This window comes from Oncorhynchus mykiss, chromosome 25, assembly GCF_057628025.1.
Source record: "Oncorhynchus mykiss isolate SJ-2025 chromosome 25, ASM5762802v1, whole genome shotgun sequence".
Taxonomy (NCBI): domain Eukaryota; kingdom Metazoa; phylum Chordata; class Actinopteri; order Salmoniformes; family Salmonidae; genus Oncorhynchus; species Oncorhynchus mykiss.
This window is the reverse complement of record NC_143046.1, coordinates 76,232,501-76,256,221: the sequence shown is the minus strand read 5'-3', so window position 1 is coordinate 76,256,221 and position 23,721 is coordinate 76,232,501. Positions and strand designations below refer to the sequence as shown.

The following is a 23,721-nucleotide window of genomic DNA, read 5'->3' as shown; positions in this document are numbered from 1 at the left end:
AGACAAGAAGACAAAGATACATACAGTACAAATGTCAGTCAAGTTACCATTACACAATATCTGTTCTGGAGCTATTTTCACTTTTTTTTCTAATTTAGTAATGACCAGCTCACACAAACACTGCCAGTGATATATTACAATAGTACATAGTACTGTATATTCCCCAAAACACATATGAAGTGTGAATATTTGAAACATTTGTCCTCAATGTACAATGTTCAACAAACCACGCTGTGACGCAATACCTCTGTAGTACAGTCAACAACACTATTTACATTAATCTCTAAACCACAGACCATGGTACAGACTGACTGATTCATTCAGCAGTGCTTCATGGTCTGTATTCACCATAGGACTAATCACACCTGTTCCGCTTTTATAGTGGTGTGGCATGCAGCGGGGCTGAACGGGTGGGCCAGACGAGATGGCAGTGGGTGGGTCAGATACAGCTGTACATGACTACTGGGTGTACTAGTTGTGTTCGCTGAGGCTGGCATTGGACAGTATGGAGATAGTGGGGGAGAGGGGGGACAGGAGGGACTCACAGAGGGGAGACAGCAGAGTGTTTAGCCCCAGGGGTGCCCATGGGGGATGACATCCCCACATAACTAATAACTAAATACACAGCCTAGTCCTCTTACAAACAGCCTACAGTATTTTAATGGCATGCAACTCTCCCTGCAGAAACAGTTGGTTCATACTATTGTAGCTGATACTGAGGAGTGGAGAAATACACCTCTGAGGTGATTGGCCTTTTGTAGCACACAATTATATATTATTGAGAAAAGGTCATTCTGCCTTTGTGGTGAGTGAGTTGTAGTTCAGTAAGGCTAAATTCATACTGTATTACAAGTATTTTAGTAAGGCTAAATTCATACTGTTTACAAGTATTTTAGTAAGGCTAAATTCATACTGTATTACAAGTATTTTAGTAAGGCTAAATTCATACTGTATTACAAGTATTTTAGTAAGGCTAAATTCATACTGTATTACAAGTATTTTAGTAAGGCTAAATTCATATTGTTTACAAGTTTTTAAGTAAGGCTAAATTCATACTGTATTACAAGTATTTTAGTAAGGCTAAATTCATACTGTATTACAAGTATTTTAGTAAGGCTAAATTCATACTGTATTACAAGTATTTTAGTAAGGCTAAATTCATACTGTTTACACGTATTTTAGTAAGGCTAAATTCATACTGTATTACAAGTATTTTAGTAAGGCTAAATTCATACTGTTTACAAGTATTTCAGTAAGGCTAAATTCATACTGTATTACACGTTTTTTAGTAAGGCTAAATTCATACTTTATTACAAGTATTTTAGTAAGGCAAAATTCATACTTTACTACAAGTATTTTAGTAAGGGTAAATTCATACTGTACTACAATAATTGTAGTAAGTCTAAATGCCTACAAGTATTACACATATTTTAGTAAGGCTAAATTATTACTGTATTACAAGTACTATAGTAAGGCTAAATTCATACTGTATAACAAATAATTGTAGTAAGGCTAAATGCCTTAAATTATTACAAGTATTTTAGTAAGGCTAAATTCATACAGTATTCAAATAATTGTAGTAAGGCTAAATGCCTTAAAGTATTACAAGTATTTTAGGAAGGCTACATTCATACTGTACTACAATAATTGTAGTAAGGCTAAATGCTTACTGTATAATAATTATTTTTGTGCTGACAGCAGTGAGTACATGTGATTTTGTTCAAGGACTCTCAGCAGGGATTGGAATGGAACTGTGAAGTCATTGATGTATTCTTATTCTTAAGGATGACTGAGGCACTTGAATCATAACATTGTTTGACTACTCAACCCAATGCTCTCATTCTTCCAGCAGTTTCTGATGAAGGCATGAAAGAGAGTAAGGAAAGGGTATAATGCAACGGCTAACCCCAGACGATACATATCCCTTATAAGATAATACATAGTTTTCAAACCAATTTGCTGGTAAAGGAAAACTTTGTGGAGAGTAGAGTTCCTGTAATTTGAATCATTACATTGTTTAACTACGAGACTGAGGCACTTGAATCATAACATTGTTTAACTACTAGACTGAGGCACTTGAATCATAACATTGTTTAACTACTAGACTGAGGCACTTGAATCATAACATTGTTTAACTACTAGACTGAGGCACTTGAATCATAACATTGTTTAACTACTAGACTGAGGCACTTGAATCATAACATTGTTTAACTACTAGACTGAGGCACTTGAATCATTACATTGTCTAACTACTAGACTGAGGCACTTGAATCATTACATTGTTTAACTACTAGACTGAGGCACTTGAATCATAACATTGTTTAACTACTAGACTGAGGCACTTGAATCATAACATTGTTTAACTACTAGACTGAGGCACTTGAATCATAACATTGTTTAACTACTAGACTGAGGCACTTGAATCATTACATTGTCTAACTACTAGACTGAGGCACTTGAATCATTACATTGTCTAACTACTAGACTGAGGCACTTGAATCATTACATTGTCTAACTACTAGACTGAGGCACTTGAATCATAACATTGTTTAACTACTAGACTGAGGCACTTGAATCATTACATTGTCTAACTACTAGACTGAGGCACTTGAATCATTACATTGTCTAACTACTAGACTGAGGCACTTGAATCATTACATTGTCTAACTACTAGACTGAGGCACTTGAATCATTACATTGTCTAACTACTAGACTGAGGCACTTGAATCATTACATTGTCTAACTACTAGACTGAGGCACTTGAATCATTACATTGTCTAACTACTAGACTAAGGCACTTAGTCATGAATGCCAGAAATACGCTGTTACAGTTGAAGTCAGAAGTTTACGTACACCTTAGCCAAATACATTTAAACTCAGTTTTTCACAATTCCTGACATTTTTCCCTAGTAAAAATTCCCTGTCTTTGGTCAGTTAGGATCACCACTTAATTTTAAGAATATGAAATGTCAGAATAATAGTAGAGTGAATTATTTATTTCAGCTTTTATTTCTTTCATTACATTCCCAGCGGGTCATAAGTTTACATACACTCAATTAGTATTTGGTAGCGTTGCCTTTAAATTGTTTAACTTGGGTCAAACGTTTCGGGTAGCCTTCCACAAGCTTCCCACAATATGTTGGGTGAATTTTGGCCCATTCCTCCTGACAGAGCTGATGTAACCGAGTCAGGTTTGTAGGCCTCCTTGCTCACACACGCTTTTTCAGTTCTGCCCACAAATTTTCTATAGGATTGAGGTCAGGGCTTTGTGATGGTCACTCCAATACCTTGACTTTGCTGTCCTTAAGCCACAACTTTGGAAGTATGCTTGGGGTCATTGTCTATTTGGAAGACCCATTTGCAACCAAGCCTTAACTTCCTGACTGATGTCTTGAGATGTTGCTTCAATATATCCACATAATTTTTCTACCTCATGATGCCGTCTATTTTGTGAAGTGCACCAGTCCCTCCTGCAGCAAAGCACCCTCCACAACATGATGCTGCCATCCCCGTGCTTCACGGTTGGAATGGTGTTCTTTGTCTTGCAAGCCTCCCCCTTTTTCCCTCCAGAGGACATTTCAGAGGACCAAAAAGTACGATCTTTGTCCCTATGTGCAGTTGCAAACCATAGTCTGGCTTTTTTATGTCGGTTTTGGAGCAGTGGCTTCTTCCTTGCTGAGCGGCCTTTCAGGTTATGTCGATATAAGACTCGTATTACTGTGGATATAGATACTTTGTACCTGTTTCCTCCAGCATCTTCACAAGGTCCTTCGCTGTTGTTCTGGGATTGATTTGCACTTTTTGCATGAAAGTACATTAATCTCTAGAAGACAGAACGTGTCTCCTTCCTGAGCGGTATGACGGCTGCCTGGTCCCATGGTGTTTATACTTGCGTACTATTGTTTGTACAGATGAACGTGGTACCTTCAGGTGTTTGGAAATTCCTCCCAAGGATGAACCAGATTTGTGGAGGTCTACAAAAAAAATTCTGAGGTCAGTTCTTTTGATTTTCCCATGATGTCAAGCAAAGAGGTACTGGGTTTGAAGGTAGGCCTAGAAATACATCCACAGGTACACCTCCAATTGACTCAAATTATGTCAATTGGCCTATCAGAAGCTTCTAAAGCCATTACATAATTTTCTGGAATCTTTCCAAGCTGTTTAAAGGCACAGTCAACTTAGTGTATGTAAACTTCTGACCCACTGGAATTGTGATACAGTGAATTATAAGTGAAATAATCTGTCTGTAAACAATTGTTGGAAAACTTACTTGTGTCATGCACAAAGTAGATGTCCTAACCAACTTGCCAAAACTATAGTTTGTTAACAAGACATTTGTGGAGTGGTTGAAAAATGAGTTTTAATGACTTCAACCTAAGTGTATGTAATCTTCCGACTTCAACTGTATGTCTCATCATTGAACATGTTCTGCAGACAGGGGTGAAAAGAAGAGAGTACTTTTTTTAAATGAATGGCAAAACTTCTTTTGAATGTGCTTGCTGGCAGTATGGAATGAGGCGGAAAATGTGTTTGCAATCGAATGCTACGATGAGAAGGAGAAACCCTTTTGGCCATTTTCCCAGGTAAAGTACACAGCCCGAGAGGGTGTGTGTGCCCATGCGTGTGTGTGTGTGTGGCGGTACTCATCATACTGTACGTACCCTGACCTGGGGCCTGGCAGTTCCAGTCTTTGAAGCAGATGAGTTGTCAGAGACAGGGCCACTACCCCAGGGGCGCAGGCCCCCGACCTCCCCACAACCTTGGACTGACCTTGGAGACTGTGGAGTGGAGAGAGTATAGAGAGGGGGAGAGAGAGAGAGAGAGAGATGGGGGGAGGAGAGAGCGATAGAGAGAGGGAGAAATAGAGAGGTGGGAGAGAAAGAGAGAGAGATGGGGGGAGGAGAGAGCGATAGAGAGAGGGAGAAATAGAGAGGTGGGAGAGAAAGAGAGAGAGATGGGGGGAGGAGAGAGCGATAGAGAGAGGGAGAAATAGAGAGGTGGGAGAGAAAGAGAGAGAGATGGGGGGAGGAGAGAGCGATAGAGAGAGGGAGAAATAGAGAGGTGGGAGAGAAAGAGAGAGAGATGGGGGGAGGAGAGAGCGATAGAGAGAGGGAGAAATAGAGAGGTGGGAGAGAAAGAGAGAGAGATGGGGGGAGAAGAGAGCGATAGAGAGAGGGAGAAATAGAGAGGTGGGAGAGAAAGAGAGAGAGATGGGGGGAGGAGAGAGCGATAGAGAGAGGGAGAAATAGAGAGGTGGGAGAGAAAGAGGGAGAGATGGGGGGAGGAGAGAGCGATAGACAGAGGGAGAAATAGAGAGGTGGGAGAGAAAGAGAGAGAGATGGGGGGAGGAGAGAGCGATAGACAGAGGGAGAAATAGAGAGGTGGGAGAGAAAGAGAGAGTGAGAGAGAGAAAATATATCAAACCACAAACCAAATTGTTGGTGGTTTTATATTTTTTGTAGTCCTTTCTAATCAACTGATATTTCTTTAGTTACAATGCATAGCTACAGGATATGAGGAAATAACATAGGGTTAGGGTAAATTACTTAAAACAACAAGTAGCTAATGGCAAACAATTCCCTCTTCACTTTAAATTGGTGCTGAGAATTTTCTTAAAACAGCTTTGAAAATAATCTGTTTGTAAAGATCTGTCTATCAATTACATTTCCTGTCTGTAACAGAATCATTACATCTTCCACAGCTCACACTACCCCACCTTTAAGATTCCTTTGTTGGATGTTTTTATAATTACGGCAGTTTACAAGGTAATCACTTAATTATTCACCAATTGACACAGCCAGATAACAGTGTGATAGAAGGTCAGGCATCAGGTTTCTGAAGAGAACAGCCAGAGAAGTGGCAACTTAGCATATGAAATAGAGCAACCTCTTAAAAGGACACAAACACATGGTAATTCAGTCATGAAATTAAATAATGGTTCTTCGCCGGGAATTCTTGCTTATGAATCATAATGTAATCTGACTGATTATGATTATTCTGTTCCGTAGACCTTAACATTCTAAATCGGAGGATGCTAGGCAAATCCCTTTTCCATCGACACTTCAGGGGGAGAAGAGGAGGAGGGGGAGGAGGGGATGAATGAAGGAGTGAATAAAAATATCTCCCCAATATTTAGTCACAGATATGAATACATAATAGGCTGAAATGCGCACCAGTCCCATTACGTGGAGATAGGTGGGTGGGTGTATAAAGGGTGTAATGTCTAACTCACCTGCTTCTGTTTATGAGTTGACTTGACTTCCTGAAGAGAGCTGTAGCCTTTCCTGACATTCTTCTGTTTCATCCACTGTGAAGTAGATCCTTTTTCATCCGAATCACACTTTCTTATTGGGGGACAGAGGCTGCCTTCCTCTTTTAAAGGATTTGTACTGGAGCAAGAGACTCTTATCTTAGTCATTACAGGGGAAATGTTAGATTCAAGCATTTCAGTATCTCCTAAACATTCAACAGTGTCTATCAGAGTTTCACATGGTAACGGATTAAGATAAGAAGCCTCATTATGGCACTGTAGCTGTCTCCCAGCTATACTTCCAGGAGAAATACCATGTTCTTCTTGGTATTCATTGCAGGCGGGCAGAGGCGCTTGGCTTGGACTCTGGCTTTGGGCAGAGGGAGAGGGAGATGAGGAGTAGTAGTCAATTAATTTGGGACTGTGCCTCCTTTGCCTCTTGGTGACAGCCATGCTGTAGCGGAGAGGAGGTCCAAGGTACACTTTCTCAGGACAGGCCTCGAACAGCATCTCCTCGTCCCTGATGTCTGGGGTAGGCGACAGTAAGGGGGTGGTGCTCTTGCTGTCTATACAGGTGCTAACTTCTCCACAGTCAGAGTCGTGGGAGGAGATAGACAGGTAGGAGTAGAAGTCTCCCTTGTGGAGGTGGATGGTCCGGTGGGAGTGCTCCAGGACTTTGTCCCTGATCTGGGCTCCAGTCTGGCCGGGTCTTTCTTTGTCCTCCGCCTGGCTCTCCTTGTTCTTCAGAGCCACCGAGGCCATGTTGATGATCTCCATCACAAAGTTGTGCACGTTCTCCTGGCTCTTTTGGTCCTGGCGTGGGGGCGCCTGGGGGTGGGGGTGGCTGCAGCAGGGATGGTCTGAGTTGGGGTCTGGGATGGGGTTGGCATCTCCAATGCTCTGCTGGGTGTGGACATCACAGAGGAATGAAGATAAGAGATTCTCCTGACTGTTGTTTCCAGAACAGGGTGGATTCTGCAGGGCGTGGTGGGAGCCACCGCAGTCCTCCAGTGGGGAGAGAGAGGGGGAGGAGTGGCTGGAGCTCTGGCAGGGGATTTCCCCTCTGAGCTGGCTCTCTAGAGAGGACTCCTTGGCCTGGAGCTGGGACAGCGTCTCACACGAGGATGGCTTGGTGGCAGTGGCCATTCCCATGCCACTCAGCTGGTCCCCTCCATTCACCACTGACTCGTTCACATAACAGTTTTTGAAGGACTCCCCTTTCTTGGTGAAAAGGCTCCCCTCCTCTCGTAACAACTCATCATCCTCATCCTTCCCTTTGATGTGGGAGTTTTCCACATTCCCGTTCTCCATGTCATCTACAAACTGGCTGATATACCTCCGCGTGGCGTTCTTCCTGTTGGTGTTCACCACGTCAGGCAGCATTCCGACACACTCTTTCTTCACGTTGCTGTTGGTGTGGGACTCCAGGAGCCTCAGCGATGAGCGGTTTAGGAAGGAGCAGTGCTCGTTGCCTACAGACAGCCTGTTGGTGCGGTCTTTGGATAGGGTGTCACACTGCAACTCGTCCCCTAGAGGGTCATACCCCTGGTTCTTGTCCCTGCCAGACTGGGACTGCTGCTGGGAGCAGGATGGATTGTGGATCCAGTTGTGGAACTCGTTCTTCATGTACTCCATGCCTAGGCCTAAGGAGCCCTCCATGTTCTCCTCCTCGGAGGCGACTGACCTGTCCTCCTCCTCATCCTCCTTGATACCCAGCTCCTCTTCAGTCAGGGTCAGCGTGGAGCTAGACAGAAGGTCACTGTCCTCCTCCTCATCCCCCTTGATACCCAGCTCCTCTTCAGTCAATGTCAGCGTGGAGCTAGACAGAAGGTCACTGTCATCCTCATCATCTGTGCAGGCAGAGGTGCATGACACGTTGACCACCATGCTGATGCTGGCGTCTGCCTCGTCGTGACCCCCATGGCCTCCGTGGTGACCCCCTGGCTGGGCCCGGTGGTGGTGCTTCCTGAAGGAGGCGTTGGAGTCCAGCAGGTAGCAGCGGTTCCTCAGTACGGCCAGGTCCTCAGAGCCCACCGACGAGTCCTCTGTGCTGCTCAGCTCTGTCAGAGAAGCAGCCGAGCTCTCTTTGACAGAGGAGGGGGAACCACCTCGGCCCCCTGAGAGGCACCCAGCGTGCCCAGGCCCCCAAGATCCATACCCCACCCCAGGGTGGCACAGGGAGCTGCTGCTCTGCAGAGTGATGTCAGAGATGCTGCGTGTCATCTTTAGGTCGTGTAGCGGGGTCTGGATGTTCTCCAGGCGTTTGAGGAGCTCCAGAGTCCTGCGGCTCAGTTCCCCTGTGGTGCCCAGGCCCAGCTCCCTCAAGCTGCCCTGGCTGCCTCCTTCTCCCTCGGCCTCCTCCCAGCTCTTACATGGAGCCAGCCAGCTCTCCAGAGACGTGGAGCGCTGCAGAGTGTCTTTGCCGGATGGAAATAGCTCCCCCGCTGCATACAGGGACTCCAGGGAGGATCCTTGGGACAGATGGGGGATCTCTCTGTCTCTACGGCCCTTCACCCCTGTCACTCTTCTCTCATCTTCCTCCTTGGAGTCAGGGCTGATCAGAATCTCCACGTTGGACTCTCTCCCGTGTCTCCTCCGGTTCTCTCCTCCTCCACCTCCCTCCTCTCCTCCTCCTCCGCCTCTCTTCTTCTTCTCTGCTTTGCATCGGTTCTGGTCTTGATCTTTCAGCGCTGTCACAGACACACAGTCCCCATACAGCGCTACCTTGTTGGCCCGCTCTAGGATCCTGTCAATGTCCTCGTCACACAACCTGTCCCCCTCGTCGTCGTCTTCCCCAGGCGAGTTGACTCCTGGGGGGGGTTTGAGGTAGGTGCTGCCTCCTCTCCATGGGTCATCTAGACAGACCACGGAGTTGGCAGTAGACTCTGTCTCGCCCTCACTGACTATCCTGCTCTCGCTCTCTGATCTGCGTGCGGACCCCCCACCGCGTCCCCCCTGCTTTCCCCCGCCAAACAGACCCCCTAGGAGGTCTGGTAGGGATTCCACAGATGAGAAGGAGGAGTCTTTGCTCAGGCTCTTCAGAAGAGGCTGCTTCCTCTCAGCTTTGACTGGAGAAGAGGTCTTGTGTACGGAGGGGTAGTGAGGCTGTCTGTAAAGCTGCACATTATGCAGGCTGTACACCTGATAGACACTGGGACGGTGAGAAGACAGAGGCGTCATTCTAGACGATTCGTTCAAGGACATCCCTCGCTGAGTGACACGCGGGCTCGACTCGGACATGTCATAGTCTAAACCAGCCCCAGGGGATCCAGGACCTGATTCACATTCAGCATTTTGTTTGTCATCAAATTCCTGTGGCTCCATGTACTCCACGATGGCCATGTCCATTTCATCCCACTCCCAGGAGTCCTCGGCTGGGCCGTGGAGGTCCATGAGACCAGCCTCTACAATGTTCCCCGGGACCTTCAGAGAGATAAATGGGAGAAGCTCAAATTTACCGGTTCAAAATCAATAAAAAAAGAAAAAGCTGTTCCATATTTTTTTTATACTAGGTTACTACTTTCAATTTTGGGGAGACAGCAAAGCATTGAATAGCACAATTCTCTAAAAAGTGCATCGTCTTAAAATGTGCTTAGACACAGACATTTTGCTAAGGAAGACACAATTCTACAAATTGCTTGGCATCTCATTAATATAAGAGAGAGGGCCTATTTATATGAACCATTTTTATCTTATTAATCTAATAAAGTGGTAAATCTAGCACTTTCTACATGGCACACCCTCTGTAAGGAATTTCTATTAGACTTCTGTTTATTCTCTTCTTGCTGATAAGGGAAATCCGAATGACTATAAGCTGGGGTTTGCTAATGCAGGATAAAAACCTTCATCTGTGAATCAATAAACCTTAGCTAACCTAGCTAACACTGGACTAAATTATGCACATAGGCCTATAGTATATAACCAAATGGTCACAACAAAAGGAGCAGTAGCTAGCCAGTCTTATCAAGACCTTCACCTAATAACCAACTAATAAAACAAAGACAAGAACCCAGAAATCCACTTCCAGAAAGCAGAATAATTGCTTTTAAACTTCATGTTCTCCATCCACCTCCTGGGCCGGGACACGGAATGGTAAAAGATTCTCAAAATACCCAAATTGAAACCTTTTCTCAGTGCAGTCGTGACCACACTCCTTTTATCATCGAGCAAAGTGTTTCATTTCTAAACAAAGGGAATATGTTCCCCCTATTCAGGACATATCCCCCAGGTAAAACTGTACTTCAGTCTGCAAAGTCTACTTGTCTTCTTGGAATGGATATAACAGAGTGGACAACCAGACAAACTTCAAAACCCGGCCTGCCTTTTTCCTCTTCCCCACATGCACCCGGTTCCACAGTAGCACGTTGCAGTCCCCCCAGGAATGCAGACAAGAGGACAGAGAGAGAGAGAGAGAGAGAGAGACTATGAACTATGGATGAATATGTCCATCTGATCTACATTAGGGATGTGTGGTGGTGTTGGTGGTGGGGGTTTTCACTACAGATTTAATGGTGATTCCACCTGTTCTCCACATTACACAAACACACTGAAGGAAACAGAGGTACTTTACAGTAATAAACCCCTTTTAAACAAGTCTCTATTGCAATTTTTGGAGCTGAGCCTTTACGCATTGATGATCAAAAGGGGGGTTGTGTACAGAATAGTCTGAAGCTGCCAGACATCACACTGCCTGTGTACCAATTTAACCCCCATTTCCTATATAGGGCTAGGGCAAAAAAACTAAATGTGCACCCCTTGGGGTTCCCAGTACCAAGTTTGGGAACACTGCCCTACATAGTGCACTACTTTTTACCAGGGCCTATGGGGAATAGGGTGCCATTTGGGACGTATAGCTCACATATCCCGGTGTACTACAGCCACTTTCCCTGCAGTATACCTCACTATTATTAATCCATTCTAGTTACAGTGCAAAACATTTCCTTCTCTGTTGCTGGCCTAAATAACTTACCCCTGGACAGCTCACTTTTAGATGAATAATACCACTCATAAATAGCTCGTTCTAGAGTTGGGGAGCTTCTTTACACGGCATAAACGGAGCCTTCATGACTGAAACAGAATGTATAGCTGGCTAGTTGCTAGTACATAAATGTACAGAGTATATCCACGTGACCAGCTGTACCTACGTGGTCAATTCTGCAGTTAAGTGAGAAAACCAGGAGACACCCAGGTCTCTTGAGGAGTGGTCAACCATCCCTGGAATAGGAGTCATTGCAGTCAGACCTGTATGAGCTCTGCCATGCGGGGCCAGGCTGAGTCACCTGGTCTGAGTGTATATGTTAGGTTGTATAGGTATACATAGGTATATGTTACGTACAATGCCTTCAGAAAGTATTCAGACGCATTCACTTTTTCCACATTTTGTTACATTACAGCCTTATTCTAAAATGGATTAAATAAATAAAAATCCTTAGCAATCTACACACAATAGCTCATTGTGACAAACAGTTTTTTTAAAATCTTAGCAAATGTATTAAATAGTTCAAACAGAAATATCTTATCTACATAAGTATTCAGGCCTTTTTCTATGAGACTCGAAATTGAGCTCAGGAGCATCCTGTTTCCACTGATCATCCTTGAGATGTTTCTACAACTTGATTGGAGTCCACTTGCGGAAAATTAAATTGATTGGACATGATTTGGAAAGGCACACACCTGTCTATATAAGGTCCCACAGTTGACAGTGCATGTCAGAGCAAAAACCAAGCTATGAGGTCAAAGAAATTATCCGTAGAACTCCAAGACAGGCAACTAAAGTACTCTCAGACCATGGGGAACAAGATTCTCCAATATTGAATTATTTGGCCTGAATGCCAGGTGTCACGTCTGGAAGAAACCTGGCACCATACCTACGGTGAAGCATGGTGGTTAATCCAGTTTAGAATAAGACTGGAACGTAGCAAAATGTGGAAAAGGTCAAGGGGTCTGAATACTTTCTGAATGCACTGTATATTGCAAATTCCAACCTCTTCCCATATTGTGTCAGGTCTGTATCTTAATAGCATTTGAACCATATGGGGTGCAAAGCAGGGTGTGAGGTCTCACCTGATCTGTCCCCAGGGCCCACCGGAGGCGGGTCTGCCACTGCAGCACCTGCATAACGATGGCCTCCCAGCGCCGCTCCAGGTTGACAGTCAGCAGCTGCAGCTGTAGGGCCTGTTGCTCTGAGTCTGGACCGCTCTGCTGCTCCTGCTCCTCCTGCAGCCGCTGGGACAGCCTCAGTAACGAGGACACGCCCTTGCGCCTCCCACACACCTCCAGACACAGAGACTGGAGAAGGGAGGGGGTGGAGAGAGGAGGGGGTGGAGGAGGAGAGAGGAGGGGGTGGAGGAGGAGAGAGGAGGGGGTGGAGAGGAGAGAGGAGGAGGTGGAGGAGGAGAGAGGAGGGGGTGGAGGAGGAGAGAGGAGGGGGTGGAGAGGAGAGAGGAGGGGGTGGAGGAGGAGAGAGGAGGGGGTGGAGGAGAGAGGAGGATGAGAGAGGAGGGGGTGGAGAGGAGAGAGGAGGGAGTGGAGGAGGAGAGAGGATGGGGTGGGAGAGGAGAGAGGAGGGGAAAGGCAAAAGAAAGACAGAGAGAGTCAACTTACATTTTACATAAAAACATTATTTTTTAAAAACCTGAAATCTCAAAACTTCCCATTAGTGTACAGTAGGTTTTAAGAGGACCAGTTACAGTAGCCTTTGTAACCATACTAATTGGCACCATGTGTAGGTGGGGAGTGGAGGACTCATTAATACCAGTATGGTTCAAAGCGTTAGCAGAAGCAGTCACAGCCCAAAACCTGCTAATGAACTTAGCCATACTAAATTATCATCATTTCTTTCTCTCTATAAATCCTCCAAATGTGTGATTTTAACATGTGCATTTTATTATTCTTTTCCCTACTGCTTCTACTGCTGCTGTTTAGATGTGTCTTAATGCAACCCAGAACCAAACTGCGTCCCAAATGGCACAAATATTCCCTATGGGCCCTGGTCAAAACTAGTGCAGTAAATAGGGAAGAGGGGGCCACAAACCTGGCCTCTCTGTTTCTCTCCACAGCCACACGGGCGACCAGGGACTACGCTCACTCCCCCCCTGACTACCCTCACTCCCTCCCTGAATACCCCCTGACTACCCTCACTACCCCCTTGACTACCCTCACAACCTCCCTGACTACCCTCACAACCTCCCTGACTACCCTCACTCCCCCCTGAATACCCCCATGACTACCCTACCTACCCCCTTGACTACCCTCACAACCTCCCTGACTACCCTCACTCCCCCATGACAGCCCTCACTACCCCCCTGACTGCCCTCACAACTCCCCGGACTACCCTCACTACTCCCCTGACTACCCTCACTACTCCCCTGACTGCCCTCACTAGCCCCTGACTACCCTCACTAGCCCCTGACTACCCTCACTACTCCCCTGACTACCCTCACTACTCCACTGACTACCCTCACTACTCCCCGGACTACCCTCACTACTCCCCTGACTACCCTCAATACTCCCCTGACTACCCTCACTACTCCCCTGACTACCCTCACTACTCCCCTGACTACCCTCACTACTCCCCTGACTACCCTCATTAGCCCCTGACTACCCTCACTAGCCCCTGACTACCCTCACTACTCCCCTGAATACCCTCACTACTCCCCTGACTACCCTCACTACTCCCCTGACTACCCTCACTAGCCCCTGACTACCCTCACTAGCCCCTGACTACCCTCACTACTCCCCTGACTACCCTCACTACTCCCCTGACTACCCTCACTACCCCCCGACCACCCTTACTAACCACCTACCCTCACTACTCCCCTGACTACCCTCACTAGCCCCTGACTACCCTCACTACTCCCCCGACTACCCTTACCACCCCCTACCCTCACTACTCCCCTGACTACCCTCACTACTCCCCTGACTACCCTCACTAGCCCCTGACTACCATCACTACTCCCCCGACTACCCTTACCACCCCCCTACCCTTACTACCCCCCTACCCTCACTATTCCCCTGACTACCCCCACTAGCCCCTGACTACCCTCACTACTTCCCTGACTAGCCTCACTAGCCCCTGACTACCCTCACTACCCCTGCACCCCTGATGAGGTTTCCACAACAATATGCCGTGTCAGGAGCATATAAATCCGGCTCCTAAGCCTTTTTATGCCTGTCATAAAGATAAAAAATATTCAACATTAAAAGGGCAAAGCTTCCGCTGTAGACTGCCTTAACTTTAATACTCTAGCTGCTGCAGCTTGTGGTGGTGTGATGTCATCATGGAACCTGAACTGCCACAACCAGAACCCATACTAACACTTTCTTAAACAGGGAGACACCAGTGTGTGTGTGTGTGTGTGTGTGTGTGTGTGTGTGTGTGTGTGTGTGTGTGTGTGTGTGTGGCCCAGGCCAAGACCCCCCTTTTTAAATATGCAGCAATGATAGCGACTGGAGAACCAGAGCTCCTTTCTCTCTGTGTGCAAAAGGACATAATCATTGGGAGAACAATTTATGTAAATCCTGCTCGCTCTGCAAAGCATTCCCTTACATTAACTTTACATTTTACAATAAATATTAAACACTATTACATTTAAATTGTATTTTTTCTCAGCAGTTTCCACCCTGTTTTAGCATATATTTACAGCCCTCCCTGGGCTTTTTAAACAGGTAATGTGATTGCAAAATGCAATGACTGTTCTGAGACAAAGGGCGATGGTTGTTGTCAGTGATAAAGTTATCCTGTACAATGTGCCATAGTTTTAGGTTTAGAGAGTCAGTGGCCCCTCGACAACAGACAGATGACTGAACAATACATACATATACACTACATGACCTGTTCGTCGAACATCTCATTCCAAAATCATGGGCATTAATATGGAGTTGGTACCCCTGCTGCAATAACAGCCTTCACTCTTCTGGGAAGGCTTTCCTCTCGATGTTGGAACATTGCTGCGGGGACTCAGCCACAAGAGCATTAATTAGGTCAGGCACTGGTGTTGGGCGATTAGGCCAGGCTCGCAGTCGGCGTTCAAATTCATCCCAAAGGTATTCGAGGGGGTTGAGGTCAGGGATCTGTGCAGGCCAGTCAAGTTCTTTCACACCGACCTCAACAAACCATTTCTGTATGGACTTTGCTTTGTGCACGGGGGCATTGTCATGCTGAAACAGGAAAGGGCCTTCCCCAAACTGTTGACACAAAGTTGGAAGCACAATGTCATTGTATGCGGTAGCGCTAAGATTTCCCTTCACTGGAACTAAGGGGCCTAACCCCAACCATGAAAAACAGCCCCAGACTATTATTCCTCCACCACCAAACTTGGCACTATGCATTCGGGCAGGTAGCATTCGTCTGTTGGACTGCCAGATGGTAAAGCTTGATTCATCCCTCCAGAGAATGTTTCCACTGCTCCAGAGTCCAATAGCGGCAAGCTTTACACCACTTCAGGCAACGCTTGGAATTGCGCATGGTGATCTTAGGCCTGTGTGTGGCTTTTTGGCCATCAAAACCCATTTCATGAAGCTCCCGACGAACAGTTATTGTGCTGACACTGCTTCAAAAGGCAGTTTAGAACTCGGTAGTGAATGTTGAAACCGAGGACAGGCGATTTTTATGCGCTACGCACTTCAGCACTCAGCGGTCCCGTTCTGTGAGCTTGTGTGGCTTACCAACTCGCGGCTGAGCCGTTGTTGCTCCTAGCCGTTTCCACGTCACAATACCAACACTTACAGTTGACCGGGGCAGTTCTAACAGGGCAGAAATCTGATGAACTGCCATGTTGAAAGTCACTGAGCTCTTCAGTAAGGCCATTTTACTGCCAATGTTTGTCTATGGAGATTGCATGGCTGTGTGCTCCATTTTATACACCTGTCATTAACGGGTGTGGCTGAAATAGCCAAATCCTCTCATTTGAAGGGGTGTCCACATACTTTTGTATATATAGGGTAGGCTGCATCCCAAATTTGCACCCGTATTCCTATATATTCCTATTTTTGACCAGAGCTCTATAGACCCTAGTCGAAATTAGTGCACTATTGTATATAAAGAATATTGTGCCATTTGGGACAAAGTCATATTGTAGGTACACTGAGATGCACTCAGATAGATTCAGATTAGAACATACACCCTCAGCCACAATACAGGGTCATTGCAATGGATAAAAGTACTAGCTCCTAAAGCTGCTTTCTCTCTCGGTGGTTCTTATGTACCTATCACAGGCGGCTGGTGGCACCTTAATTGGGGAGCATGGGCTGGAACGGTATAAATGGAATGCTATCAAACAAGTTGTTTCCATGGTTTCCATGTGTTTGATACCATTTCATTTACTCCATTCCAGTCATTATTATGAGCTGTCCACCCCTCAGCAGCCTCCTGTGGTACCTGTAGGTAGGCTATGTCAAGCCAAGTAAAGGCAACTCATATCAATATCTGCTACTACTGCTCCACATTGTTAGACTAAAGAGCTAATAACTAGGACCAATAGCATCATGCTAAATAAATGGGCATTGTTAGACTAAAGAGCTAAAAACTAGGGTCAATAGCATCATGCTAAATAAATGGGCATTGTTAGACTAAAGAGCTAAAAACTAGGGCCAATAGCATCATGCTAAATGGGCATTGCAATATCGAGCTTTTTACATTTTCAGACTCCCTCCTCACAAATCCTCCGGCCTCATTCTTTCTGCATTACTGGGTTTCATAAACTGATTTCTCCTCCCCATTGAGTCTTAGCCTTATTGACACAGAGGCTAGGGGTATAGTCTGCCAATATTTGCTAAAAAGCTTTTCCAAATACATGGAGCACTGGTGGAGTGGCCTGCTTTCCCGCTGTATGCAGAGAGAGAACCATACAATGAGTCCATTTCAGGCCGAGCGTCGGGAAGGGCTACCAGTCAGCACTGCTGAGAACCTGGCGTCTCTCCAAGATGCTCTATTGTCCCTATCCTGATATCAGAAACCCCCAACAAAAAAGACAACAAAACCGAGCCATCTCTCAACTGAACTGAATTGTCCAGCCCACATAGCTGCAGGAAGTATGGGTGCTGAGTGTGCTCTAGCACCCCTTAAAAAATCTACATCCATCTACATTTATCAGGTGCTTTTTAATAAAGGAATCTCAGGATTCTGGTAATATGCAATGCGGGTCGTCCCGGCAACTCAATCTAGAGGCTGTTAGAGGAGACTATAGATGTGTTCCAAATGGCACCCTATTTCCTATATAGCGCACTATCCAATAGGGCCTGGTCAAAAGTAGTGTATTGTATATAGGGAATAAGGTGCCATTTGGGATGCAGCCTATTAGAGATGAGTATTTAGAGCTCATCAGGTCCTCCTCAGTGTTCTATCACCGTATCACCGTGTTCTATCACCGTATCACCGTGTTCTATCACCGTATCACCGTGTTCTATCACCGTAGCACTGTGTTCTATCACCGTATCACGTATCCTATCACCGTATCACCGTGTTCTATCACCGTATCACTGTGTTCTATCACCGTATCACGTATCCTATCACCGTATCACAGTGTTCTATCACCGTATCATTGTGTTCTATCACCGTATCACCGTGTTCTATCACCGTATCACTGTGTTCTATCACCGTAGCACTGTGTTCTATCACCGTATCACGTATCCTATCACCGTATCACCGTGTTCTATCACCGTATCACTGTGTTCTATCACCGTAGCACTGTGTTCCATCACCGTATCACGTATCCTATCACCGTATCACCGTGTTCTATCACCGTATCACTGTGTTCTATCACCGTATCACTGTGTTCTATCACCGTATCACTGTGTTCTATCACCGTAGCACTGTGTTCTATCACCGTATCACTGTGTTCTATCACCGTATCACGTATCCTATCACCGTATCACTGTGTTCTATCACCGTATCACGTATCCTATCACCGTATCACTGTGTTCTATCACCGTATCACTGTGTTCTATCACCGTATCACTGTGTTCTATCACCGTATCACTGTGTTCTATCACCGTATCACTGTGTTCTATCACCGTATCACGTATCCTATCACCGTATCACGTGTTCTATCACCGTGTTTTATCAAAGGCCTGATCAAATCAAATCGTATTTGTCACATGCACCGAATACAACACACAACACGAATACAACCCTTAACCAACAAGGCAGTTTTAAGAAAATATAGTTTAGAAAATATTTACAAAATATACTAAAGTAAAAAAATATTATATTTGCATATACCCATTCCCCTCCCCCATATCACAATTTGTGCCACCCATAAATGACAACCTATATGCCAATTATAGACCATATATTGTGTTCCCTACAGAGAAGAGCAGAAGCTCTGAACTATCCGTTCAGACCCCAGGCCTACCTACCTACATGTTACAGAAAACGTGCTCTTTTAGTATTTCTCCAGTAGGTTTCCTGAAGGAGAAAGTCTCCTCTTCTATGTTAAAGATAATAAAACAAAAACACTATAGTAAATAATACAGTAACGTCTGCAAAAACACTACAATAAATACTACGGTATACTACAGTCCGCAAAAACACTACATTCATTACTATAGTATATACTACAGTTTTCTTTTGCTATTGTATTGATACTATAGTTAACTGTAAAGACTACAGTAAATACTACAGTATACTAAATCGGCAAAAATACTACAGTGAATACTACAGTAAAGTCAGCAAAAACATTACAGTGAATACTATAGTATTTATATCATATTATACTATATCATGTTTTAATGTGGGAGAGCATGTACAGTAATTACAGTAATCCCAGGCAAATAACAGCACAGTGAAATAGAGACCTAAGTATCTGTCTCGATTCATCCTCTTTCCATACAGTAAAAACAGGTGTACAGTAAGATTTAGGTTACATTTCCCAAAATGCAATCCACTTGAAGTGTCAGAGAAATACTACTCCATGATATGACATTCTAAAAATGAAAGAGACCTCAAAATAGCAACATGTTACAGCCAGACCAGTGGAGACATTGTGTTCTCTTGTCGTTTTGATCAGAGTGTACGTCGCAGGATGTATTTTTTTGTTCTGTAACAGATCAATACTCCTCCTTATCTCCTTTATTTCGTTAATCTGTCCATTTTTAATAAAGTGGACAAGATGGAGACGCCAAGGATGAACTAGAAGCCCTCCAGTAGAAAGTACCAGAAATGGGGATTTAACTCTGACAGTGACCCAGTGGATATTCAATCAATTACCATTAATTACAAATCTCAGTTTAATTCCATTTGTTGATTAAGTCAATTAAAATCACAAGCACTTGTTATCGCAAATGAGTGTAATGAATTCTTGTTCCCACACACATATTCCCATAGCTCAGACTCAGTGCCTCCAGCTCCATTTGTTTCTGTCACTTACAACTTCTAACGTTCATCCCTCCTCTTCTCTCTCTTTCTCTCTCTCTCTCTCTCTCTATCAGTCTCTCTCTCTGTCTTTCTCTTTCTCTCTATCTATCCGTCTCTCTCTCTGTCTTTCTCTTTCTCTCTCTCTATCAGTCTCTCTCTCTCTGTCTTTCTCTTTCTCTCTCTCTATCAGTCTCTCTGTCTTTTTCTCTCTCTCTCTCTATCCGTCTCTCTCTCTGTCTTTCTCTTTCTCTATCAGTCTCTCTCGCTCTCTGTCTTTCTCTTTCTCTCTCCCAAACAACTCACACAACATTAGGAAGACACCTGGGTGTCTGTCAGGGAATTAGCTTGGGTAATAGACTGATAGTTAGGGGGGAGGGGTGTATAACGTCATTTAAAAATCCTAACTAAATGCCCCCCTGTTGATTCCTATCTGTTCTGACATAAATTGTTGGCTAAAAGCTACACTAATACATCATTGGAACATTCATTATGTAAGTGAAGTTTGGAGGTTTCTAATGATAACCAGCACCATTTTATACTACCATGGAATCCCAATTCAATAAGTGTAATGGCATAGCCACTATATTATCTAAATACCCTTGTTGTTAGTGTGGTTGAAGATGTTGCAGGAAGACGAGTAATCATGCTCCAGGTGAATGGAAGATGTCTCAATGCAAGCAAACCAAGCAAGATTCACCAGCGAGCCATTACAGCATCTCAACATCCAGCCTTCCCTTTCACTGTTAGTATACACACAGTAGCATTAATGAGAAACCAGTAGAAGAGGTCTTCATAATGTACCTTTATTATAACCCCTGTTTAATTGAATTGAAAGGTTTTTCAGATATGGTATCCCAGACTTCCTAGAGGGTGGGGGGGGCTACATTTAAAATGAGGCTCTATTGTGTCTGGACTGCTCTATTGTGTCTGGACTGCTCTCTGTGTGTGTCTGTGTGTGTGTGTGGGGGGGGGGGGGGGCAGTTCAATTTAGACTGCTGCATACTTCACACCTTCCATTTTATAATACCTTTCTCCCACCACTGTCTGTCTCTTAACCGTATTACTTCTTCCTTTTGAAGGTTAAATATTGCCTGTCAGTTAGGAAATATTCTGCCAAGCTCTGGCATTATGGAATTTGTATTTTGCCCACAAACCAAACATCCTCCCTCATAAAATGCTTTAAAAAGGATTACATTGATAATATGTCACTGAGGAAGATGTAGAATGTTCTATTCCACAATTATCTCCTCCCGCATACTTGATCACATTGAATTCCTTCCTCCTACCATCTCAACCAAAGATATCTAATTCATTTTAATCTCTCCCCGTAAGAAGCCCCATTTTCATTGAGGTCAAACTTTGGCCCGCGCGGCAAGAATCAAACCATCCCATTTATTCAATCTCACCAGAACCTCATTTCTATTTTTAGTCTTTTTCTACTAGAGAAATGGATTACTGACTTGTTCAATGTGGGGGTTTTCTCTGTTGGACAGACTGCAGTGACCTCCCCCTATCTCCTCCAACCTCTGAGAGCAGTGAGATGCCAGCATAGATTTAGAGATATCAGCTCTTATGTCAGTTTCTACTTTGTTTTTTTTTATCTAGAAGCCAACATGGGTCCCAGGCCTCTCCTGGTGGGTCAGGCCCAATCTCTTCTCATCTCCCCGCCTGGTCTGGGTTCATCTGCCCCCTCCACCTCTCCTCTCTGACTGACCATCTCCCTACAGCCCAGCCCCTGCTCTGAGCTGATACAACGGCTAGGCTGTGGCCAGCTAGCTGGCATCCAGCTAATAAAATGTGACAACCGAGATATAATAGCAATATTTTCTCCATGATAAGGAGTAAGATACTTCTGTTCTTTACCAAGTGCTAACAGTGGGGCTGTCTGAGTACAGAACTTCACGTCAAACCTTCCTCATCAGGCGTTAATGGGGAGCAGACAGGTGATACAGACAGAAACCCAGCTGACTAGCCGGACTAAACCTGCCCAACGCTTTCATTCTTCATCATACATCTGATATCTGACGAGTCTGAATAGCCGCCATTACATTGACTGTTTGACTAATGAGAAATGCCCTTATTGATAGTATTATAATCACGTTGAGGTTATGTGTTTGCTTTCTCACATTAGTGCGGATGAATGGGTGTTATTCATAAGATATTAGCTGCTGTGTCCTCTTCATTATCCTGACAGGTTTCCCTCTCTTTTCAAGGAGAAGGGTATAAAGTGGATGTGACTGGGGTCCTTCCAGTGGGTCTAGAGTAGTCTAGTCTAAAGAACTACAGAACTGAACAGTATATACCTGACTGAATGACTGACTAAGTTCTGTCTCCTGATAGGCTGTGTTCAGCCCAACTGTAATGGGGCCAAGTCTGGATATTGAATCCATTTATAGCAGAACTGACAAAACAGATAGATGATCATTAAACGCACCTAGTTTTTATTTATTTAATATTTGATGTGCTTTTTCTATTTAGTGCCATGGATCTTCTGTCCATTAGAATTGCAGTTATCAATATTTATAATAATTTCCCCCTGGCTTTTTCCCAAGAAACCAATTCTTACCCTCTGTGCAGAGTCACATCTTATCAAAAGAAAAGTATTATTTTTATAAAGAGTTATTTCTCTCAACGTCTCCTCTGTATATATTTAAAGGTCCTTCTTTCTAACGGTCAAAGTCAGTCAGCGGGATAAAGGCAATTAACTCTACTAGCTGTGTTTTGACTTTGTCTGATTAATATCCTGTGTCATTCCTCCAGCTTTTTAAAGTCAAATAATAGTTTCATACAGATTTACTAGCTTTAAAACAGCTTTCTTTTCTCCAGTATTAATTTAATTACATATACAGTATTACTGTACTTGAAGTAAAACCCAGACACTCAAAGACATATTTGTTCCCAGGCCGTCATTGAAAATAAGAATTTGTTCTTAACTGACTTGCCTGGTTAAATAAAGGTAAAAAAAAAAAAAAAAAAAAAAAAAAAAAAAAAAAAAAAATTTGATAGTATTTCATACTTTTTTATTTGATAACCTGATATCTGTATCATTTCCCATTCGGTCTTTCTGCCCAGTAGTCAGTGTCTCTCTAGCTGTCCCTAGAGCCCAGAGCAGGTGACAGTTAGAACCAGCTCAGTAGTAGTGTTATGACAGTGTTATGCCCGGGGGGCTTTCATCTACTCTGGATATGGGTTTGTGTGTGCGTACGTGCAGTGGCCAATCTCTACCTTGAAGTGCTGCAGCTGGGTGGAAACCTGCAGGTCCTGCTCTGTGTCCTGTCTCAGACAAGAGTTGAAGATGTAGAGCTCGGTGTCTCTCAGCCACACCTTCAGATCCTTGATCCTGCTTTCCAGCTGGCCCAGCAGGCTGCTGGTGTGGGGGGACAGGGCAGAGCGAGGCTCCTGGGACCGACTGGTGCTCCCCACCGACTCTCCCAGGATCTTCTGAGGAGACCAAGAAGAGAGGATCAAGGAGGCAAGATTAGAGACCAGGGAACAAGAGGACAATCATGTTAGAGACAGAATACTGTTGATTTACATATACTGTATGATCAATATACTGCCAGCAGGTGGGAAAAATACTACAACATTATTGGGATCTGATAGCTCTCTGCTTGATACATCCTTCCCCCTTGGCAATGTGGACATTCTAGCAAAAAGCTCATCAAGTCGCCCATTTCAACAACCAAATAAATGTGAATATGTTGTTACTATTAAGTCTCAAACACTGCTGATACAACCCTCATTTGTATTGGTACATTCTAAAGACAGCTAATTGTGAATGTATTTGCCGTACTGCATATAGACAGAGAAAGGGGAATACCTAGTCAGTTGTACATCTGAATATTCAGCGTTGCCGCTCAGAGAATCACTCAGAAAGAAATAACACAATTTACAGGAAAACATCTAAGTGTTTGTTGAGTAACAAACAATCAGAAGCACATATACCCCCCAATGATTTCCCAAATAGGACTCCGCTGAGCAATTTTCCCTCCTTCTATAGAAGAGTAAACAGCACCACGCTGCGTACAGCTACTTTTGGAGCCAAAGTGTGAGACACACACACACACAAGCACACACACACACTTCGTGGGATTGAACTCTGTACGCAGAGGAGGCC

At 44.4% G+C, this 23,721-nt stretch overlaps 1 protein-coding gene across 1 annotated transcript in view; it reads right to left on the bottom strand.

The window, feature by feature from the left end:
• The window catches only part of LOC110505775 (A-kinase anchor protein 6), a 234,487-nt gene that overhangs the window by 1,138 nt on the left and 209,628 nt on the right, over nucleotides 1-23,721 (bottom strand). Inside the window, exons 11-14 of the mRNA XM_090221110.1 lie at nucleotides 22,830-23,045; nucleotides 12,314-12,538; nucleotides 6,233-9,673; nucleotides 4,662-4,778 (exon numbers count right to left, since the gene is read on the bottom strand). Coding sequence (XP_090077236.1) covers nucleotides 4,662-4,778; nucleotides 6,233-9,673; nucleotides 12,314-12,538; nucleotides 22,830-23,045 — 3,999 coding nt within the window. The remainder of the gene's footprint in view (nucleotides 1-4,661; nucleotides 4,779-6,232; nucleotides 9,674-12,313; nucleotides 12,539-22,829; nucleotides 23,046-23,721) is intronic.